This window comes from Oncorhynchus nerka, linkage group LG15 (genome assembly GCF_034236695.1).
Source record: "Oncorhynchus nerka isolate Pitt River linkage group LG15, Oner_Uvic_2.0, whole genome shotgun sequence".
NCBI lineage: Eukaryota > Metazoa > Chordata > Actinopteri > Salmoniformes > Salmonidae > Oncorhynchus > Oncorhynchus nerka.
In genome coordinates, this window is record NC_088410.1 from 38407765 (window position 1) to 38427083 (window position 19319).

At 44.5% G+C, this 19319-nt stretch overlaps 2 protein-coding genes and 3 non-coding genes across 5 annotated transcripts in view; all 5 read left to right on the plus strand.

Annotated features, from left to right (window-relative positions):
• The first annotated feature begins 274 nt into the window (after positions 1-274).
• Positions 275-14587, plus strand: xpo1a (exportin 1 (CRM1 homolog, yeast) a). The gene is made up of 25 exons (XM_029624834.2): positions 275-824; positions 1698-1829; positions 2402-2503; positions 2771-2843; positions 3031-3092; positions 3204-3248; positions 3356-3537; positions 3829-3877; positions 3968-4087; positions 5578-5706; positions 6308-6466; positions 6627-6824; positions 7131-7269; positions 7518-7699; positions 8177-8333; positions 8626-8789; positions 9024-9158; positions 10151-10334; positions 10797-10903; positions 11470-11664; positions 12136-12304; positions 12615-12749; positions 13014-13170; positions 13482-13578; positions 13732-14587. The coding sequence occupies exons 2-25, from the start codon at positions 1704-1706 to the stop codon at positions 13876-13878; spliced, it is 3213 nt and encodes a 1070-aa protein (XP_029480694.1). The 5' UTR covers positions 275-824; positions 1698-1703; the 3' UTR covers positions 13879-14587.
• Positions 7883-8015, plus strand: LOC115104451 (small nucleolar RNA SNORA17). Its single transcript, XR_003859754.1, has one exon. It is a non-coding gene; the product is annotated as a small nucleolar RNA SNORA17 (small nucleolar RNA).
• Positions 11817-11953, plus strand: LOC115104442 (small nucleolar RNA SNORA5). The gene has a single exon (XR_003859745.1). It is a non-coding gene; the product is annotated as a small nucleolar RNA SNORA5 (small nucleolar RNA).
• LOC115104441 (small nucleolar RNA SNORA5) lies at positions 13271-13405 on the plus strand. Its single transcript, XR_003859744.1, has one exon. It is a non-coding gene; the product is annotated as a small nucleolar RNA SNORA5 (small nucleolar RNA).
• Positions 14588-15369: 782 nt separating the features above from the next.
• LOC115103846 (ubiquitin carboxyl-terminal hydrolase 34-like) overlaps positions 15370-19319 on the plus strand; it is a 63652-nt gene continuing 59702 nt past the window's right edge. The window contains 1 exon segment of the mRNA XM_065001570.1: positions 15370-15707. Within this exon segment, the coding sequence (XP_064857642.1) occupies positions 15665-15707 (43 nt within the window). The 5' untranslated portion in view covers positions 15370-15664.

Here is a 19319-nt window from a genome sequence, read left to right on the forward strand (position 1 = left end):
TTTAAACATTGTTAAAGTTACTAGTGCTCAATTATTAAAGTGATTTCAAGTCTATGTACAGTACATTATTATATATGTTTTGGGGTGTGTTGACCCCCCAAACCAACGGAAAACACAGCCGCATGGGTACTGAAGGAAGGATGTTCATTTTGATTGACAGCATCGTTGGCCTGTAAAATAACAGGACAGCCCTTGTACCATTTTATGACAAACCAATCGGATCCCTCAAGGGCGTGCACATAGTCCAAATTTTACGCGGCGCCATGGGCCGAAAAACCTAGATGGAATATCCCAGTCTTAACCGGTTTCAACCGGTCTTGGGTTTGAAGCATGAGATGAAGAGCTAGCTTACACAGCCCTGCTATCAAATATTATATACGAATAGAACCAATAATAAACTCAAGATTATTTTACTTTGTGATTATGAACCGGAATAACGCAATACGTGTGACTCCGTAAATTGTTAGCTAGCCAGCCAAGGGAAGCTAAGTCATCATTGGCTTGTGCAACAGCAGGCTAACTTGATAACATTTCTCGCCGTCCGCAACGACTTAATCATTGCAAAGATACTTCTAGACTAGTCTGTTACATTTATTTGACATATGGTGAATTACTAAATGTAAATTATACTGAAACTTCGCTTCATTGGCAGGACATACAGCTAACGGCGTGCTATCAGGACATAAATCATTTGGCTAGCTAGCTAATTAGCCAGGAAGCTAGTTAGCGAATGTCAAACACACTGGAACGTGTGCCAGACGAGAGTTTTAAAATCAGAGCCAAGTCTTATTTTTTCATTACAACGGAAAGACTAAAGAAATAAGGTGAGTCTGGTAGCTAGCTGTGTAACTCAAATGGGTTGAATCTGAAGTTTGAATGGTGATGTAGCTAACGTTAGCATATGCTAATAGCTAGCTGGCTAACTAGCTTTAGCTAGCTGGCTGTTTTTATAGCAAACTAGCTTGCTAGCTATTATTGTGAATATTACTTTATATTTTGTTAACACGAGTTAGTGAAGTCAATTAATTGATTATCTTAGACTTAACATGGCTACATTAGCCAGACGTTAGTATATGCGATAATGTAGCTAAACCTGTGTCAACTTTGAGGTCAGTTAATGTATACGTAACTATGTGGTATTCACAATAGAGGTAACGTTAGCTAACAATAGTAAACGCTAAATTAACCATAAATGAAACAGTAACGTTAGCTAGCAAGCTAACATGATCGACTAGCCGTAGTAGTACTCTTGGATTGCTGGATGGAGGGAGGGGTTGCTGTATTGCGGCGTTGACGTGCTTGTCGGAACTAGAAAACGCTGAAATTTCCGAGTTGCTAGCTGGTTGAACCCGGCACGTGTATAACTCAAACCAGATTACAAGTCGGACATTTTCGATTTTCCCAGTTCCGATTAGCACTTGAACGCGCCATATGTACCTCTTGTGGTCCATGGTGTCGCAATTGCCTATCTATTAAAGTTTACAGGCTTGCGAGTGATGTCGCAATTTTACTCACACTCAGTATTTCGCCGTTGTTATATGTGGGTGGGTGTAGCAATATTAGGGAGTGAAAATCATATATTGGGACAGTGGCATATATTTCATCAGCCATTTGTTTTGGTCAGGTTTTATTTACAGGTGTATGTAGTTAAGTTCTGTCATTTGTTCTCATGTTTCCCTTCACACCTCCATTCCTAGAGCTCTATGCCAGCAAACATGACAATGTTGGCGGATCATGCAGCAAGACAGCTGCTAGACTTCAGTCAGAAGCTGGACATCAATCTGCTGGACAATGTAGTCAATTCTATGTACTATGACATTGGATCACAGGTGAGAGCTGCTCTTTGCCCTAATGCTGCTCTTTCTTTCGCTACATACTTCAGTCTGAAAATCAGGGGTTTTGTACAACAACAAAGTAATCAGTGATTGGATCATCTCTAATTGACTGAGTATCAAAGCCAATACTGAATTTTCAGTTGCTTTACCCACATGTGTTCTGGCTCTCGCCCAACCCTTTGGTTTATGGGACCAATCCTACAGTCTACAATAGCTTTCCAATTTAGAAATTGTTGGGAGGTACTCAGATCCAGACTCGTTGTGAAGAAAAAACTAAGGTCAGTGGGCGTTATGTAAGATTTGGCCGGAGCAAGGAGTTTGGGTAGCCAGACAACTACCCCGTTATTACTCAAAATATAAACATAATTTACTAACATGTTTGTAAACATAAAAAAACACTGTATAGCCTGAACAGTCCTTGCATCCATTGCTCTCGCTATGAATTTGTGTGTTTACATTTCTCCATCCTTTAGCTTTTAACAACAACAGTGGCCGGGTTATTTCAACTGGATTAGACCTTTAAAGCCACACAGCTCTCAACAGTTTCTCTCTCTCCTCTTCCACAGCAACGCATGGCACAGGAGGTGCTGACCAACCTGAAGGATCACCCGGATGCATGGACACGAGTCGACACCATCCTGGAGTTTTCTCAGAACATGAAGACTAAAGTATGTGTGCCAGTGATGCATTCCTTGTGATCGGTTTACATCCTCTAACCAGGGCACATATATATATCTCTCTCTCAACATTGAAAAGCATATCATTACAGCCAGGCATAGGCAGTCCAGTTGAATCCATAGAGATGCGTGGCTCTTGTTTATTTGTTAGCTTTTTATGTCATTTGTATATACAAGATCTGTCATCTTAGTGGAAATGAGATGTCGTTGTGAGTTATGTTTTTCCTGATAGTCTAAGCCTCTCCCTCTTCATTCCAGTACTATGCACTGCAAATTCTGGAGACTGTGATCAAAACACGCTGGAAGATTCTTCCAAGAAATCAATGTGAAGGTAACACCCGCTGCATAGACTGTTTGGAATAACACAACTATATTAGGGCCATGCTTGGGAATGAACAGCGACATTAAGATAAGGGAATAACGTGGCTAGACTATATCGCTAATGTGCCGTGTTATGCAGACACAAACATTTGATCTTTGACAATGTCGAGTCATAAACATTTCTGCAATGTTTTCAGGAATAAAGAAGTATGTCGTTGGTCTGATTATCAAGACCTCATCTGACGCCGCAAATGTTGAGGTAAAGAGTCTTTCCTGTGTTTTTGACTCTGTTCTCACTGCAATGTTTTCCGTGTTGAAATTCTGTCCTCGTTCCCAAATTTCATCTGTATTTTTCATCTGTGTGTTTCAGAAAGATGGAGTGTACATTGCTAAACTCAACATGATCCTCGTACAGGTAAAAAAAAAAAAAAAAAAGAACTTAGGAAACACGCGTCTGTCCTGTCATTACAAATGGTTAAAACCGAAACAATCAAACTCAGCGCGTCTCCTCTGCTTGTGTAGATCCTGAAGCAGGAGTGGCCCAAGCACTGGCCCACCTTCATCAGTGACATCGTGGGTGCCAGCCGCACCAGCGAGAGCCTGTGTCAGAACAACATGATCATCCTCAAGCTGCTAAGTGAGGAGGTCTTTGACTTTTCCAGTGGACAGATGACCCAGGTCAAGGCCAAGCACCTGAAGGACAGGTACGTAACGTCCAGCTACCTAATAACTAACGTTTGTCATATGCACAGGATACAATGTAGTGTACACAGTACAATTAAATGCTTATTTATACAGTAAATGCTTTGGCTGCTTGGAGATGTACTGTATATTGCAAAGACTCTGTTTCCTACGTATTAGTGGTTGATGTCATTACCAGTCTCTTCATGGCAACTGAATTGTAAGGTTTTTATTATATTATTTAAAAGCATGGGTAGATAAGATGGAATTGTACACTGACATGCTATTTAGTAATGATTTTCTTTTTCTTTCAGCATGTGCAATGAATTCTCACAAATATTCCAGCTCTGCCAGTTTGTCATGGTAAGCAAATGGCTCAGGGATTCTAAACTTTCTTGATATGAAATTGACATGTTGAATACCCAACATGTAAAATGTAAACTTTTTCTGCAGGAAAACTCCCAGAATGCCCCTCTGGTCCAAGCCACACTTGAGACTCTCCTGCGTTTCCTGAACTGGATCCCCCTGGGGTACATATTTGAGACCAAATTGATCAGCACTCTGGTGTACAAGGTAACTCAACTCCTGATGACTCACTTGCACCTGTCCCCATACTGAAAATTAAATGACTAAGTATCGACTTATTACTACTTCTCGGTTCCATTGAAACATCTCCCTAGGCAATTTTATGGTGTTTTTGTTGTGATTCAGAAATACCGGCTTGTGGAAACTCAAAACAGCAGTTAAACTATAGGCATCCTCTCACAAAGGCGCACTTGCATTGGTTTTGCTTGCAAGTGCGTAAGTACCGGAGGAACAATATAGTGAAAGTTGAGGCATTTGCACCTTGTTGCTTCGGCGACTTGGTCTGCTGCAAACACTCATACACTTGTGCCCGTATGTATACAGGCTGAAAATGGCAGATTTGGCCACTAATAAGTGCCTAAATTTGAACGTAGGGTCTGTACAGTAAAATGTTATACATGAAGTCAGAGCTCTGGCTCTGCACTTCACAGCGCTCTATTCTGAACTTGAGCACCGCGTGCGGCCAGAAGCTGCTCCCGGTAGTTGGAGAACTTTAGATTTTTTTGTCGTTGTCTGACTGAGGGAAATGCTGTAAATTAAGAGGACTATGTATTTTGAAAGATGAGGCATGAGGATTATAGTAAATACCGCTTTGTCATACATGTAAGCCAAACACTTCCAAATGTGCACTTCACATTTCCAAATCAATTAACTCTTGTCATATAGTGTCAACATTTATGATCACTATGTTTGATGTACAGTTACAAGATGACATGGCGTCATACCCTGGGTTGTCCTGAACAGAATGAGCCTATGTTAATTGTGAAGGGAATTTGCAGCAGCACACACACCTGAATGCACTGATGACTCCTTTCTATGTGAACTAAAACAATGATCTGTTTCTCTGAATTGCCTTATGAACACTGTAATATCATATTTTTTAACAGCTTGTCACGTTGGCAATAGAACAAGCTTTCAAAACATACCCACTTGATCCAGATGGCGTTTTATAATGGGATGTTATTGGATTGCGTAAACCAAAATAGTAATTGTGCGATGGAGGAACTAGAGTTCAAGACTAAACTACAAGTGTGCTTGCTCTAGTTCCTCAACAGCACAGATAGGAGAGCAAAAAAAAAAGAGAAGCTTAGAGTTGAATATTCTTCTTTGAGAGGTGTGTGGCCACTTGGAGACACTAGTTAGTCCTCTCACTCAAACCTTTGTCATTTTTTTGTCTTATGTTGCACCTACCACACATTTTCTAGGAATATTCTTATATTACTGAATGTATCCAGAGTATTTTCAGATTTCGTTATCAGCAAATGTGTCAAAGTACAGAGTGTAAAATGCACATCAAATCAAGTGTGATGTTTGGATTCAGTTTTGTCTGGTGAACTGTTGTGTACTCAACTTCGGTCCAACACTTTTCTTATTGGACAAGCTCAAGTAGTCCCATGTTTCAGTCAGTTTTCTCCTGATTGGTGCCTAGTGAATGCGACCATGTTGACTAACCTCTTTTTCCTCTCGTCCGTTCCCAGTTCTTGAACGTACCCATGTTCCGCAACGTGACGCTGAAGTGTCTGACGGAGATCGCCGGTGTGAGCGTCAACCAGTACGAGGAGCAGTTTGTCAACCTCTTCACGCTCACCATGTGTCAGCTCAAACAGGTACACTCCGTGTCTGCTCAAACGGGTACACTCCATGTCTGCTCAAACGGTTACACTCCATGTCTGCTCAAACGGGTACACTCCATGTCTGCTCAAACGGGTACACTCCATGTCTGCTCAAACGGGTACACTCCATGTCTGCTCAAACGGTTACACTCCATGTCTGCTCAAACGGTTACACTCCATGTCTGCTCAAACGGTTACACTCCATGTCTGCTCAAACGGTTACACTCCATGTCTGCTCAAACGGTTACACTCCATGTCTGCTCAAACGGTTACACTCCATGTCTGCTCAAACGGTTACACTCCATGTCTGCTCAAGCGGGTACACATAGCTCTATCTGCTGGCCAGTTAAGCCTACTGTCAAAATTGTTGGAGCAGTGGTACCCAAATGATGGACCAGGACAAACCGATGGGTTACATATATTTTTTTAAAACCGGGTACTGCAGACCGTATGTTTCAACAACGATCATATTGCAGGCATCATAAGAACTATTAAGAAGTTAGCTTACATTTGTACATAAAATGTAATGTGTGTATTAACAGTAATTGGCGCATCAAAGAATCTGTATTTTCACCGGTCTCTCTCTTCGTGTTAGATGCTCCCCCTGAACACCAACATCCGCCTGGCATATTCCAACGGCAAGGACGACGAGCAGAACTTCATCCAGAACCTCAGCCTGTTCCTCTGCACCTTCCTGAAAGAGCACGGACAGCTCATCGAGAAGAGGCCCAATCTTAGGGAGACACTTGTGGAGGTGATGTTCATGCCTTTGACATCAAGTTCTTTTCTTTTTTTTTTTTACCTTTTTTTTCCCCTTTTAGTTTTTATCCTCAAGTCACACACCATTGAAATGGAGCTAGCCCCCCAATCCTAATCATTCTCCTTACCTTCTGTTCTAATCACCCCCCCTCCAGGCTCTCCACTACATGCTGCTGGTGTCTGAGGTGGAGGAGACGGAGATCTTTAAGATCTGTCTGGAGTACTGGAACCATTTGGCGGCCGAGCTCTACAGGGAGAGCCCCTTCTCTACCTCCACCTCCCCCCTGCTCTCTGGAAGCCAGCACTTTGACGTTCCCCCACGCCGGCACCTCTACCTGCCCGTGCTCTCCAAGGTGAGAAGAAACGTATACAGAGACGGACAGACGGATACACACACACACTTTTGACCTTCCACCAAACCAATGTCCTTCAGGGTCGTGGCATAGGGCACACCTTAGCAAAGCAATCTACAAAAGACAACAATGTGTTAGTCGGACAAGTTCATATAGTTCCCACCACTTCAAACCGTTTTCTCCCTACTGAACACAACCTTGACGTTCTACTGTGTTTCCTATTGACAGTCCCTGCCTCACCATGGTGTCTCTTTATTTAGATTGTCCATTAATAGTCACTGGCATTTTGTCTGCCCGGTAACACAGGTGCGCACGCTGATGGTGAGCCGAATGGCCAAGCCAGAGGAGGTGCTGGTGGTGGAGAACGACCAGGGAGAGGTGGTCCGAGAGTTCATGAAGGACACAGACTCAATCAACCTCTATAAGAACATGAGAGAGACACTGGGTGAGTGCCTGGCCCAGGACAGTCTAAACATCTCACACACACACACCCTCTCTCTAGTCTGATGTCATGTATAGTTGCCCCTCAATCTTTTCCTTTGTCAAATGTACTTTCCACAATTGATCAATCTGTCAGTGACACACCTCAGCACACATCTCTCCCTCACACTTTTGTTCGCTGTTTATAAGGTAGGGCACGATACACATACTCCCTCTCTCTGTGACTAGCATACCTCCCCCTCTCCCCCCCAGTCTACCTGACCCATTTGGACTATGCGGACACGGAGCGCATCATGACAGAGAAGCTGCACAACCAGGTCAACGGGACAGAGTGGTCCTGGAGGAACCTGAACACGCTGTGCTGGGCCATCGGCTCCATCAGCGGGGCCATGCACGAGGAGGACGAGAAGAGGTTCCTGGTCACCGTCATCAAGGTCTGTAGTAGTCTGTGTAACGGACACAGCGCTTGCAGACACGCATACACACACCGCACCTTCACAGGTAGCTACAGTCTTTAAAGGGGACAATACACACATGCAGTAGTTGCTGGTCTTAGTCATCAATTTTGTTCTCTGTTAGACCAGAAATGTTCCCTTTACTGTTCAGAAATTCAATGGCCTGCCCCTTGAGACGTTGCAGTCCGACTGTGCGTGTTGAGCCTGTGTCATGAGGGGCGCAGAGTAACAGGGCTGTGTCTACACAGCGGACTCAGAACAGTGGGTACTTGGAGTGATTGATCGAACTGACATTTGGCAAAAGAAAATTTAAAAAATCATACACTTATGGAGAAATTCCACATCCAAGTCACTTGACAAGACTTAACATGTAAATGCTGCTGTAGAGTGACTGCCAGGATGTACTGAGCTGCGTTTCTGTGTTATTGACCAAGTGTCGTTTTCTCATGTCTCCAGGACCTTCTGGGTCTTTGTGAGCAGAAGAGGGGGAAGGACAACAAGGCCATCATCGCCTCAAACATCATGTACATCGTGGGCCAGTACCCACGCTTCCTCCGAGCTCACTGGAAGTTCCTCAAGACCGTCGTTAACAAGCTCTTTGAGTTCATGCACGGTAAGCAACTTTATTCAGGTCACCACTTGCATATCTTAAAAAGATACCGGATACTGTTTTCAGTCTTATGTGAAAATTGATTTCCTTGGTGTCATTTTGCATCCATGCAAAATACCAGGGCTGTATTAATTTGTCACTGGACAGAAAACCAACAAACAGGGAGGGACTACCTGGACTAGTCCAATAAGAAACACTTCTTTGCGGGTTGCGATTCAAAGCGTGTCCAACTGAACACGCCCCAACAGTGTTTCTTTTATTGAGCATTTAATTTGAACGTAATTGTTCCCGGCAGAGACTCACGACGGCGTGCAGGACATGGCGTGCGACACCTTCATCAAGATCGCCCAGAAGTGCCGGCGCCACTTTGTCCAGGTGCAGGTGGGCGAGGTGATGCCCTTCATCGACGAGATCCTCAACAACATCAACACCATCATCTGTGACCTCCAGCCCCAACAGGTACACAGATGCACCAAGATTATCCGTAACACAGTTGAGCTACAGGCCCCTGAAAACAACCAAAATACAGTAGTAGTTGAAAAACAATTTCAAATGGCAACGCGGGTTTTGAGTTTCCATTGGCCAAGTTCAGGGAGCACCCTGTTTCCAGGTGTCATGTGAAATGGCTGGAGTTGGTTATGAAGCAGCAGATGTTCATATGCCCGTAATCCACCTCATCTCTCTTCGCCTCAGGTGCACACGTTCTACGAGGCGGTGGGCTACATGATCGGGGCCCAGACGGACCAGGCTGTGCAGGAGCACCTCATCGAGAAGTACATGCTGCTACCCAACCAGGTGTGGGACAGCATCATCCAACAGGCCACCAAGGTAAGTCACACTCCACTATGGGATTGTGTTTGTAAACCTTGGTTTCAAAGCATTTTACATTGTATGCATGCAGCACAACCCAAACAACACAAGTGTCCCCCACTTTGTACCGCTGTGCCATGGAGAAATTAAGAGAAACACCCACTGTCTTCAGAGGCCCTTGTAGTTTTACAGCAACATCATTACCGGTGCTTTTTCTCCCAATTGTTTCAACTGGCAAAGCCTCGTCTTTTTGCACTTCAGTAAAAAGCTATCCAGAGCGACTTACAATATGTTGTCCGTGAAAGCATTTTTTGGTTTTTGTTGTTGAATTTGACCCCTTTTTATCCCCAATTTCATGGTATCCAATTGTTGTAGTAGCTACTATCTTGTCTCATCGCTACAACTCCCGTACGGTCTCGGGAGAGACGAAGGTTGAAAGTCATGCGTCCTCCGATACACAACCCAACCTAGCCGCACTGCTTCTTTAACACAGTGCAATCCAACCCGGAAGCCAACCGCACCAATGTGTCGGAGGAAAATCCGTGCACCTGGCAACCTTGGTTAGTGCGCACTGGCCCGCCACAGGAGTCGCACTGGCCCGCCACAGGAGTCGCACTGGCCCGCCACAGGAGTCGCACTGGCCCGCCACAGGAGTCGCACTGGCCCGCCACAGGAGTCGCACTGGCCCGCCACAGGAGTCGCACTGGCCCGCCACAGGAGTCGCACTGGCCCGCCACAGGAGTCGCACTGGCCCGCCACAGGAGTCGCTGGTGCACGATGAGACAAGGATTTCCCTACCAGCCAAACCCTCCCTAACCTGGACGAAGTCTAGGCCAATTGTGCGTCGCCCCACGGACCTCCCGGTCGCGGCCGATTACGACAGAGCCTGGGCGCGAACCCAGAGTCTCTGGTGGCACAGCTGGTGCTGCAGTACAGGGCCCTTAACCACTGCGGCACCCGGGAGGCCTTGTGAAAGCATTTTGACTGACTTGTCTCTCTCTCCCCTCCAGAATGTGGACATCCTGAAGGATGCAGAGACAGTGCGTCAGCTGGGCAGCATCCTGAAGACGAACGTGCGGGCCTGCAAGGCCGTGGGACACCCTTTCGTGGTGCAGCTGGGACGTATCTACCTGGACATGCTCAATGTCTACAAGTGTCTGAGTGAGAACATCTCCTCTGCCATCCAGACCAACGGTGAGACGTGTGTACCTAGTCTGTGAGTGGTCTATCTGATATGTGTGCCTGAGGTGCTTGTTTGTCTTGGTTTGTGTGTGTGTGCTTAACTGTCTGCAGCTGCGGCATCAGTCACAGAACTACAAGCCCATTCTAACGGTGCATTCAAGACAATTGGGAACTCTGAAAAATACGAGGTGATATCATGCCGTCGGTGATCTTCAGGTCGGAAAGTCAGCGTTCTAGAAAGAGGCCCAAATTCCGTGTTGGATGACCGCTCACAGCCATTTTTCTCAGTCTGGGCTCTTTTTCTCATGAGTTCTCAGTTGTCTTGAACGCACCGAAGTTGGAGATTTCCGAGTTCTCCGTTGTTTTGTACGCAGCATAACATTTCTAAAGTGTCACTAAGCTCTCCAATGCTAACTCCATGCTACCATGCTAAACCCTATGCTAGCTAACTAACTCTCTCTGTTGTCCTACTAGGAGAGATGGTGACCAAGCAGCCCCTGATCCGGAGCATGAGGACGGTGAAGAGAGAAACGCTCAAGCTGATCTCCGGTTGGGTCAGCCGCTCCAACGACCCACAAATGGCGAGTCTGTCCTGTCTTAATCAAATCGTAGCCTATAGGGAATGCTGTAGACCAGTGGTTCTCCTATAGATCCTCTTAGAAGGCTGTAATTGAAAATATTAAATTGTTCTTAACTGACTTGCCTAGTTAAGTAAAGAAGAAAAGGAATCTAAACGTAATGGTGGGATCAGAGCGGGCATCTCTCAGGCCATAGATGGCCTGTCTAAACCACACCATAGAGAAACCGGAGGCAGAAAGACAGCCAGAAAGATTCAACTGGCTGTCTGGACTAGCTTAAACTCCACACAGCCCTTATAGGTCCTTGGACACCAACCTCATCCGGAGGCATCATGCCCATTGAAACTATTTCATCCACTTACAGGTTGAAGAGGCAGAGAATAGCTCACATCACAGACCAAGATATGTTCCACTTCCTCCTCTAAAATAACTATGGTGCCGATGACTTGAACCACTGCTACTCTCGCTGGTAGCCCCAAGCCCTCAGTTATCTGACAGTTTGTTTAACGTTAGACTGAATGGCTCAGTATTAACTGGTCACGTTCTACCATGTTCCGTGCTTCTTACAGGTGGGGGAGAACTTTGTACCGCCCCTGCTGGAGGCCGTACTCATCGACTACCAGCGCAACGTCCCTGCCGCCAGAGAGCCCGAGGTGCTCAGCACCATGGCGACCATCGTCAACAAGCTGGGCGGACACATCACCGGGGAGATCCCGAAGATCTTCGACGCAGTCTTCGAGTGCACTTTGAACATGATCAATAAAGTATGTTTCATAAATGTTTTCTCTACTATTATAGCACTATACTAGAATGCTGTAGTCTATTAATTAGTTTGTGTTCTTAGCTGGCCTGAGTGGCCCTTAGACTGCACATGATGTCAAAGGAACATTAACAGAAAGACACGGATGTATTAGTTTGCAGCCTTGTCAAATTCGGTGCTTCCTCCACAATGGACTGCACTGGCCAAAATGGCTGCCACAGTGAACCTGTAGTTCATGGGCCCCACATCCCTTTTGCATGGGTGTAGGGGATAGATTTGTACTACAGACAATTGGTGAAGTCTATCCAATGCAAGGTTGTAATCTGAAGGATTGTTGAACACAGGACGCTAGTTATATGCTTGGAAAAATAAAAAATACTTTATATGACCTGAGTCCTAGTCTTTATTCCTTATAGAAAGTAATTCCACTGATATTGTCCAACTTTAATTGTCCCAATTTTTTTCTCCTCTCCAGGACTTTGAGGAGTACCCAGAGCATAGGACCCATTTCTTCTACCTCCTCCAAGCGGTGAACTCTCAGTGCTTCCCGGCCTTTCTCTCCATTCCCCCGGCCCAGTTTAAACTGGTTCTGGACTCCATTATCTGGGCCTTCAAACACACCATGAGGAACGTTGCAGACACTGGTAAGACCCTCCATATGCTTTGGCCTTACCTAACTGTTGATACATGCTATGCCTTTCACGAGATTGGAACTGTGTGTTGATGAATGAGGTTGTCAGACTCATCTGAGGTGAAATGCAGTTCACTTAACTCTATTTCAAATATTTTGGGTGTTTCAGACACAGATGATCTCTAAACCTGGACTAAAGCTTTTTTCAATGGACAAATGCTTTATTGTCCAGGACGGCTTAATCAGAGTCTGGGGAAAATAGTCCTTATGGTACATTGTGGAATTATTATTGTCATCAAGCCACTCATCCCTGCGTCCTCCAGGTCTGCAGATTCTTTACACCCTGCTGCAGAATGTGGCCCAGGAGGAGGCTGCCGCACAGAGCTTCTACCAGACTTACTTCTGTGACATCCTCCAGCACATCTTCTCTGTCGTCACAGATACCTCACACACAGCAGGTGAGAGGGTGGTGGGGTCGGTGGCTGACGGTTAAATATCACCGGAAACATCTGGTACTGTTATAAGTGTTGGGTACAGGCGAGGAATCAGAGGCCATGTTATACACTAGATGGTTTGATTCCTGAAGGGGATATTTCACTTTGGTGTCACATCGCAGCAGTCAAACACAGACAGGGCAGATGGACACGACAACGTGCTTAAGTGTCACCGGTGAGTGCAAGACAAGTGTGGGTACAATTGATGTTATTCTTGACTTTCTGCAGGGCTAACCATGCATGCGTCCATCCTGGCCTACATGTTCAACCTGGTGGAGGAGGGTAAAATCAGCGCCTCCCTCAACCCAGCCAGCCAGCACAATCAGGGCTACGTTCAGGAGTACGTGGCCAACCTGCTCAAGACGGCCTTCCCCCATCTACAAGAGTAAGTGTCTGTCAGCCTGCGTATCAGAGGGCCCCTGTCAATTAAAATTAAACATTTTGTTGTACTCTACTCTGAACACTAAGACAGGGATTTGTTAGTTTGCAGCCTTGTCAAATTCTGTGCTTCCTCTACAATGGACTGCACTGGCCCAAATGGCTGCCACAGTGAACCTGTAGTTCATGGGCCTCATCTCTTTTATATTGGTGTTGGGGATACATTTGTACTACAGACAATAACTGGTTGATCGAAAGTGATCTACTTATTGTAGGTAGGTGAATGTGTTGTGATCCTGACTCTCCTCTCCATTCAAGTGCCCAGGTGAAGGTGTTTGTGACAGGTCTGTTCAGCTTGAACCAGGACATCCCTGCTTTCAAGGAGCACCTGAGGGACTTCCTGGTGCAGATCAAGGTGAGTCACTCTGGTTTTGTAGCCACACACACACGGGTGCAAACACTTAATAACTCTATCAGTCTGAGGTGTCAAACCACTGGAGCATGGTAGATGGACATATTTGTCCCTCACACTCAACTCTCAACTTCCTCTCTTTTACTCCCTGTCTAGGAGTTTGCTGGCGAGGACACCACAGACCTGTTCCTGGAGGAGCGGGAGACGTCGCTGCGGCAGGCCCAGGAGGAGAAACACAAGCTGCAGATGTCAGTCCCCGGCATCCTCAACCCCCATGAGCTCCCCGAGGAAATGTGCGACTAAGTGCCGCCACATAGGAACGAACACAACAACGAACATGTACAGTTTTTGGAAAAAAAGAAAGCCAAGAGAAGCTGGGAGCTCTTGTCAATTGTGTGTGTGTGTGAGATTGAGAGGTGCTTTGTCGACCAAATCAATGCCAATATGTAAATGAGAATTGCGCCTCCGATTCGGCACTCACATTTTTTGCCTACGGAAGCATTTTATACAGTCATTTGTGTAATAATACGGTATTGCTCCTTTTCCCTCGCTAATTCAAGCTTTATGTTGTTGGTTATCCTCTCTGTTTAGCCGTGCATGAAGTTGAAATAATTAAATAATTATTTTTAACCCTTCCTTTCCCTTCACCCCCCACCAACGATCCTTCTATTTGTTTATATGTAAGATATGTTAAAAGCACATGCAAAAGGGTTACTTTAAAAAGTGCTGTAGCGCCAGGAAGTGCTCCAATAAAGAGCTTTGTGTTTTTTTCGGAGGAGCCGCATGGCCTACAGATGAATGTGACGGTCAAGGGTGGTAAATGACGCTGCTTCCTTTGTTTCTGTTTTGGCAGCAGTTTTTATGTGGCGAGTCTGGTTCTGTTTGCACCCAAAACTGACAGATCTGACATTTGGACGAGAATGTTAGATCAAAGGAAGGTTATGTGCATATCATCTTGTTTGTAAAGCTGTCTTAGTACTAAGGGAACATAAAGTTGGTTATTTTTACAGAACTATGTCCTATACCTTTTGTGTGTGTTTGTTTCATTCAGTTGTTGAAGGTTATTAAATCCAATTTCTAGAATTAGGATTTGAAACCACTAACACTCAGAGGTCTGCATTTTGAACTTTAAGGTCAAAATACTTAGGGAAATACTTTGGAGTAACAAACAAAACGACGTCATGGTATAATACAAATTCCCAAAATGAATAAAAGGTATGCTGGTGCCAATGAGGGCGATCTATTAACCTGAGCCGCAGCGCACCTGTCCATGGCCAGTGACGCGACTGGGCACAAGCGGTGAGAGAGGTGTACCCACTCCAATCGAACCATAATCTGCGCCGCGCTGTAATGTCAACAAGGCAGCATTGTGCATCGTCCAGAAACAAACATATATTTTCCATCAAATATGTGTTCAACATTTCAAAAATAGTTATCAATGAGAAAGCCGATCAAGTTTCTTAAAATCTAAAGCAATCACATTCATGTGAAAACAGAATCCTTTTCATTACTGGACGGGCCACCTGGCTCACGCGCTGGAGGCAGCACGGTTCCAAGACGAATTAATTCACTTTTAACCCGGTGCATTCTTCCCTCATCGGGGTAATCCGGGCCAGATAATCGAATACCCTCAGTGGATACTGGCCGGTGCTCTCTTGTCTGCCTGCCTGCTGTATGTGAATGAAACGCCATTTGTAAACGTATCTTGCTGATGGAGTAACCGCGAGACAAGCGGAAAAAGTCGAACAAGGCGAAGGAGACAACGGAAAGTTACGAATTATGAACACGCTGTGCCCCCACCCCTTTTCAATATGGCTGCCGTATCTACTCTCTCCAGTAACGCTCCGATTGGAGATTGACTCGACTCTGTATCTTAATGCCTTTTACTTTTTGACTTTATCAACGGTATTTAGTATCAAATGCAATCTGAATCAATTACTCTCCCTTAATTGATTTAATGCATTAGCAAATCTTCACTAACCACTACATCGCGCCTTTCCCCAAAACAACCAGGTGCCAACAATTCGTATCCATCAACAATTTCCAATGGTTTGACTACACTTTTCCTTTGTTATTTTTTTAATGAACAATGTGTGAAAACTGCGCCGAGCTGGTGGAGGTTTTAAATGAAAGTAAGTAAACAATTTTTATTACATGTTTTAGTGCCGTAGTGGTCCCCTAATGCTAGCTAACGTTCGCTAAATCAGGCTACCTGAGGGAAGCTGGACAGCTAGCTATCGTACGTACCCCTGTCGTGCCTGGTTGTTCTCCACTAACCAGACAGCTGCCAACGTAAGGCCTTGTCTTGAATTAATGATCTGAATGTAAATGGAACCTTTTCTGCAACTTTGAGGCCTGTCTCTGTCAAATCGCTGCATAATGAAGGAGATGCCTGAGTAGTTCGCTAGCTAGCTAGACGAGATTCGGAACATCATGAACTTAGTTAGCTAACTAATTAGATTGGGCTGATGCCTTTGCATGGCAACTTGGTTAGCTATCTAACGTAACTTTGGTTAACTGCCTGTCGAAATGTGGTTTGATATGTATTTGGCCATAAAATGTTTGTTACACATTGCATGTCTCTTTTTTTGTCGGAGGCGAGAGATGTGGTTGTGAAAGTGGTGCATGTTGTGCAGGCGTGTTCGCTCTTGCTAGCTAGCCTGTCTGGTTGATATGTTTGTCCGTTTCACGTTGAGTAACGAGTTGTCCAACGTTAACAAACGTTAACTCACTGACTAGCCAGCTAGCTGTGGTCAACTGGCATCAAAACGGACGGATTCGTTTTCATATTTGGTTTGCCACACGCACTGTAATAATATACTTTTGCAAGATTACAAGCAAATGTTTAGCATTGTTAGCTAAGTAATATGGACTCACTAGTTTCTTTACGTAAAAACATTAAGCCATCTAGCAAACTAGGCATGTAACCAATGCTAACTATGACTATTAGCGTTTTTGTTAGCTAACTAGCTATAAGCTTGTTCTTAATCAAAATAAAATGTGCCTACGAATGCTATTAGATGTATTTCCTAGTTCCGATTAAAATTGACAGTAGTAACGTTTGAACAGATTATTTGCTAGCTCCGAGGTAACGTTAGCTAACTAGGCCATATTGCTTTCACGACGGGATGTTGGAGCGAATAAACAAAGGCCCATTTTTTTAGGGCTACATCAATTGTTTCCATCGCAGTTAAAGATATATAAAATTGCAATGGTTTGTGTAGTGTGCATGGGAAGGTATTGGTGATGGTAGCAATGCTGACAGTCCGCCTCATTGCCTGGTATGTTGTGCTTTATTTAACTAGGCAAGTCAGTTAAGAACAAATTCATATTTTCAATGATGGCCTAGTTAGTGGGTCCCTAAGCCATTGAACAGTGGGTCGTTCTTCCTTGTTCAGGGGCAGAATTATTGTTACCTTGTCAACTCGGGGATTCGATCTTGCAACCTTTCAGTTAATAGTCCAACGCTCTAACCACTAGGCTACCTGCCTGCTTCATGCCATATGAGCTGTTTGTCATACATAACATGGGGTTTTTGCATTTTAAATCTTAATATTCTTGTTTGCTAGTTTTGGATGTCTTATGTCTTAAACCTATTTTCAGTCTGCTATTAGTGTCTAAACGTTTGATTTGGGGTGGGTAATCTTGTTTAAAATGGTCTCCATGTTTTGGGAGGATATCCAAGCCCACATGGTAAAGTGGTTGTGGGTTGCTTATTGTTGAAAGGCGGATCATGATGGCGCAGCTCAAAGGTTCTTTCATCCTGTCAATACAAATTTAAAATAAACTAGATTTAATGGAATATAAGATACCCCCCCCTCCAAATCTGTTATTCAAATGAGCAATGAGGATGACACTTTAGGTGCTCAGATTAATTTAGTGGTTTGTAGGCAAATTACGGAAAGATAAATGTAGCCATACTGAAATGTTCCATGCATTTAATTTGGCCTATAATCAGTGTATTATTAAAGTGTGTGGAGGATTAGGCCCATGTCACTAGTGTTCTAAAAGGGCTTCCTTTTGTCTTTGAGCGAACACCCTCTCTCTGGCTCACATGCATGTCTATCAACAACAGTTTTGGAAATGGCTAGTAGGCTACACAGTAGTAAGTTTTCACAGTAGAGCTGCTGTTTTACCTGTGATGGGTCGTCTCTCTGTTCAGCAAAACCGAGTACACCACTGTGTGTGTGTTTGTCGGCACCAGGCTCCCGCCAGTGAAGGTGTGAGGGGCTTGTTGCCTGTGACAGGCTTGTCTAGAGCGCCAGGGTGCGAGACTGGCAGCCCCATGTGTGCTTTCACCAGGTGACCCCTCACCCCAAATTTGCTGTAGCTTTTGCATGAAGCCGGGAATGTTTTGTGTGTGGCTGCATGCATGCAAGGGAAGTGAGTGACTTACTGAGGGAATGAAGGGTTTCAACCTGCTATTGAATATGCTGTGCCAGTAAGCCTGCAGGGTGGCAAGTAGTCTAGCTGTTAAGAGCGTTGGGCCAGTAACCGAAAGGTCACTGGTTCAAATCCCATGTCAGCTAGGTGAAATATCTGTCGATGGCCCCTTGAAGAAGACACTTAGCGCGAATTGCTCCTTTAAGTCGCTCAGTATAAGAGCGTCTGCTAAATTACTGAAATGTAAACGTAACATGTGGCTGCCATTGTCAATCCCCACATAACCTGCTTTAAGATGCTGTCTGGCACTGTGGCCAGCAAGGCAGAGGTTGCCCTTGAGCATAGAACTGGGACCAGTTCACCTGCCCGCCCCTAGCCTAACACTAATCAATTGATGTAAAAAGCCAAACTGATCCTAGATCAGCACCTAAAGCCAACTGTTGCTTCCACCAACACAGGAAGTTGAGTGTCTATTTTACTTCTCTAATGTTTTTGTTATAAGCTCAAAGCTTTGCTGTCAGAACAATGGCTGGGATATCCAGATCCTCTTATCTGGGAATGATCGCAATGTTTTTGGTCCAGGCCACCGAACACAATGTCATGAATTGTTTTATGAAGGGAGCTGGGAATTTTGGCAGAGTCCAGTCCAAGATAAAAAATAAGTGGTTAAAAAGGGAATTAAGGCAGGCACACACAGTTAGGTCAGGGCAAGGTGAACTTTAGAGCGCTGGTTTGTTGTTCATCTCAGGAACACACCCACTTACCTAGACACAAGTTCCACTTTGTTTTCTGTTTCTGTTGGTAGTGTTTTGGCACAACTCCAATTGTCACAGTGGTTATTATTAGGCCCTATTCATGTTAAGAATGTGACATAGGTCAGTCAGGTATGGAAATTGTTGATGGGAATGGGTCTCTTGTCACAAAGTTTGAATGTAGGCTTGTACCTTTTTTTAATGATACTTCTCCCTCCAACATAATGTGCAATATTCATTGTATAGTTTATTTCATTAGCAATATATCTTAAGTCCAATTTTTAGTTGGCAGTGAAGAAAAAGAGGTAGCAGTAACACTTAAAGTATTCCAAAACAACCACAGGTGCTCTTGTCGTTGGATAGTACTAGAAAAGCCAAATAAAAAATTATAACACATGTCAATAGTGGCATAAAAAAAAAATCTAACTTAAAGCACTCGTGTGGGTTTGTAAGTTAAAAAGCCTTTAATATGTGGGCTAAGTCATTTTGTGTGTCGGCTAACGCTTTCATCACTGTGTCCTTTTGCTTTTCCTGTTCGTAGTCTTGGCATGTTGGCCAATATGTTAATATGGTCCATTTTCTCTTTTTGTTCTGAGAGCAGAAAATAGG

Coding starts and splice junctions, on each gene's coding strand:
- xpo1a (XM_029624834.2), top strand. CDS start 1,704: ATGCCAGCAAACATGACAATGTTGGCGGATCATGCAGCAAGACAGCTG. Junction 2,504..2,770: donor CTCAGAACATGAAGACTAAA/GTATGTGTGCCA, acceptor TCTTCATTCCAG/TACTATGCACTGCAAATTCT. Junction 9,159..10,150: donor TCATCCAACAGGCCACCAAG/GTAAGTCACACT, acceptor TCTCCCCTCCAG/AATGTGGACATCCTGAAGGA.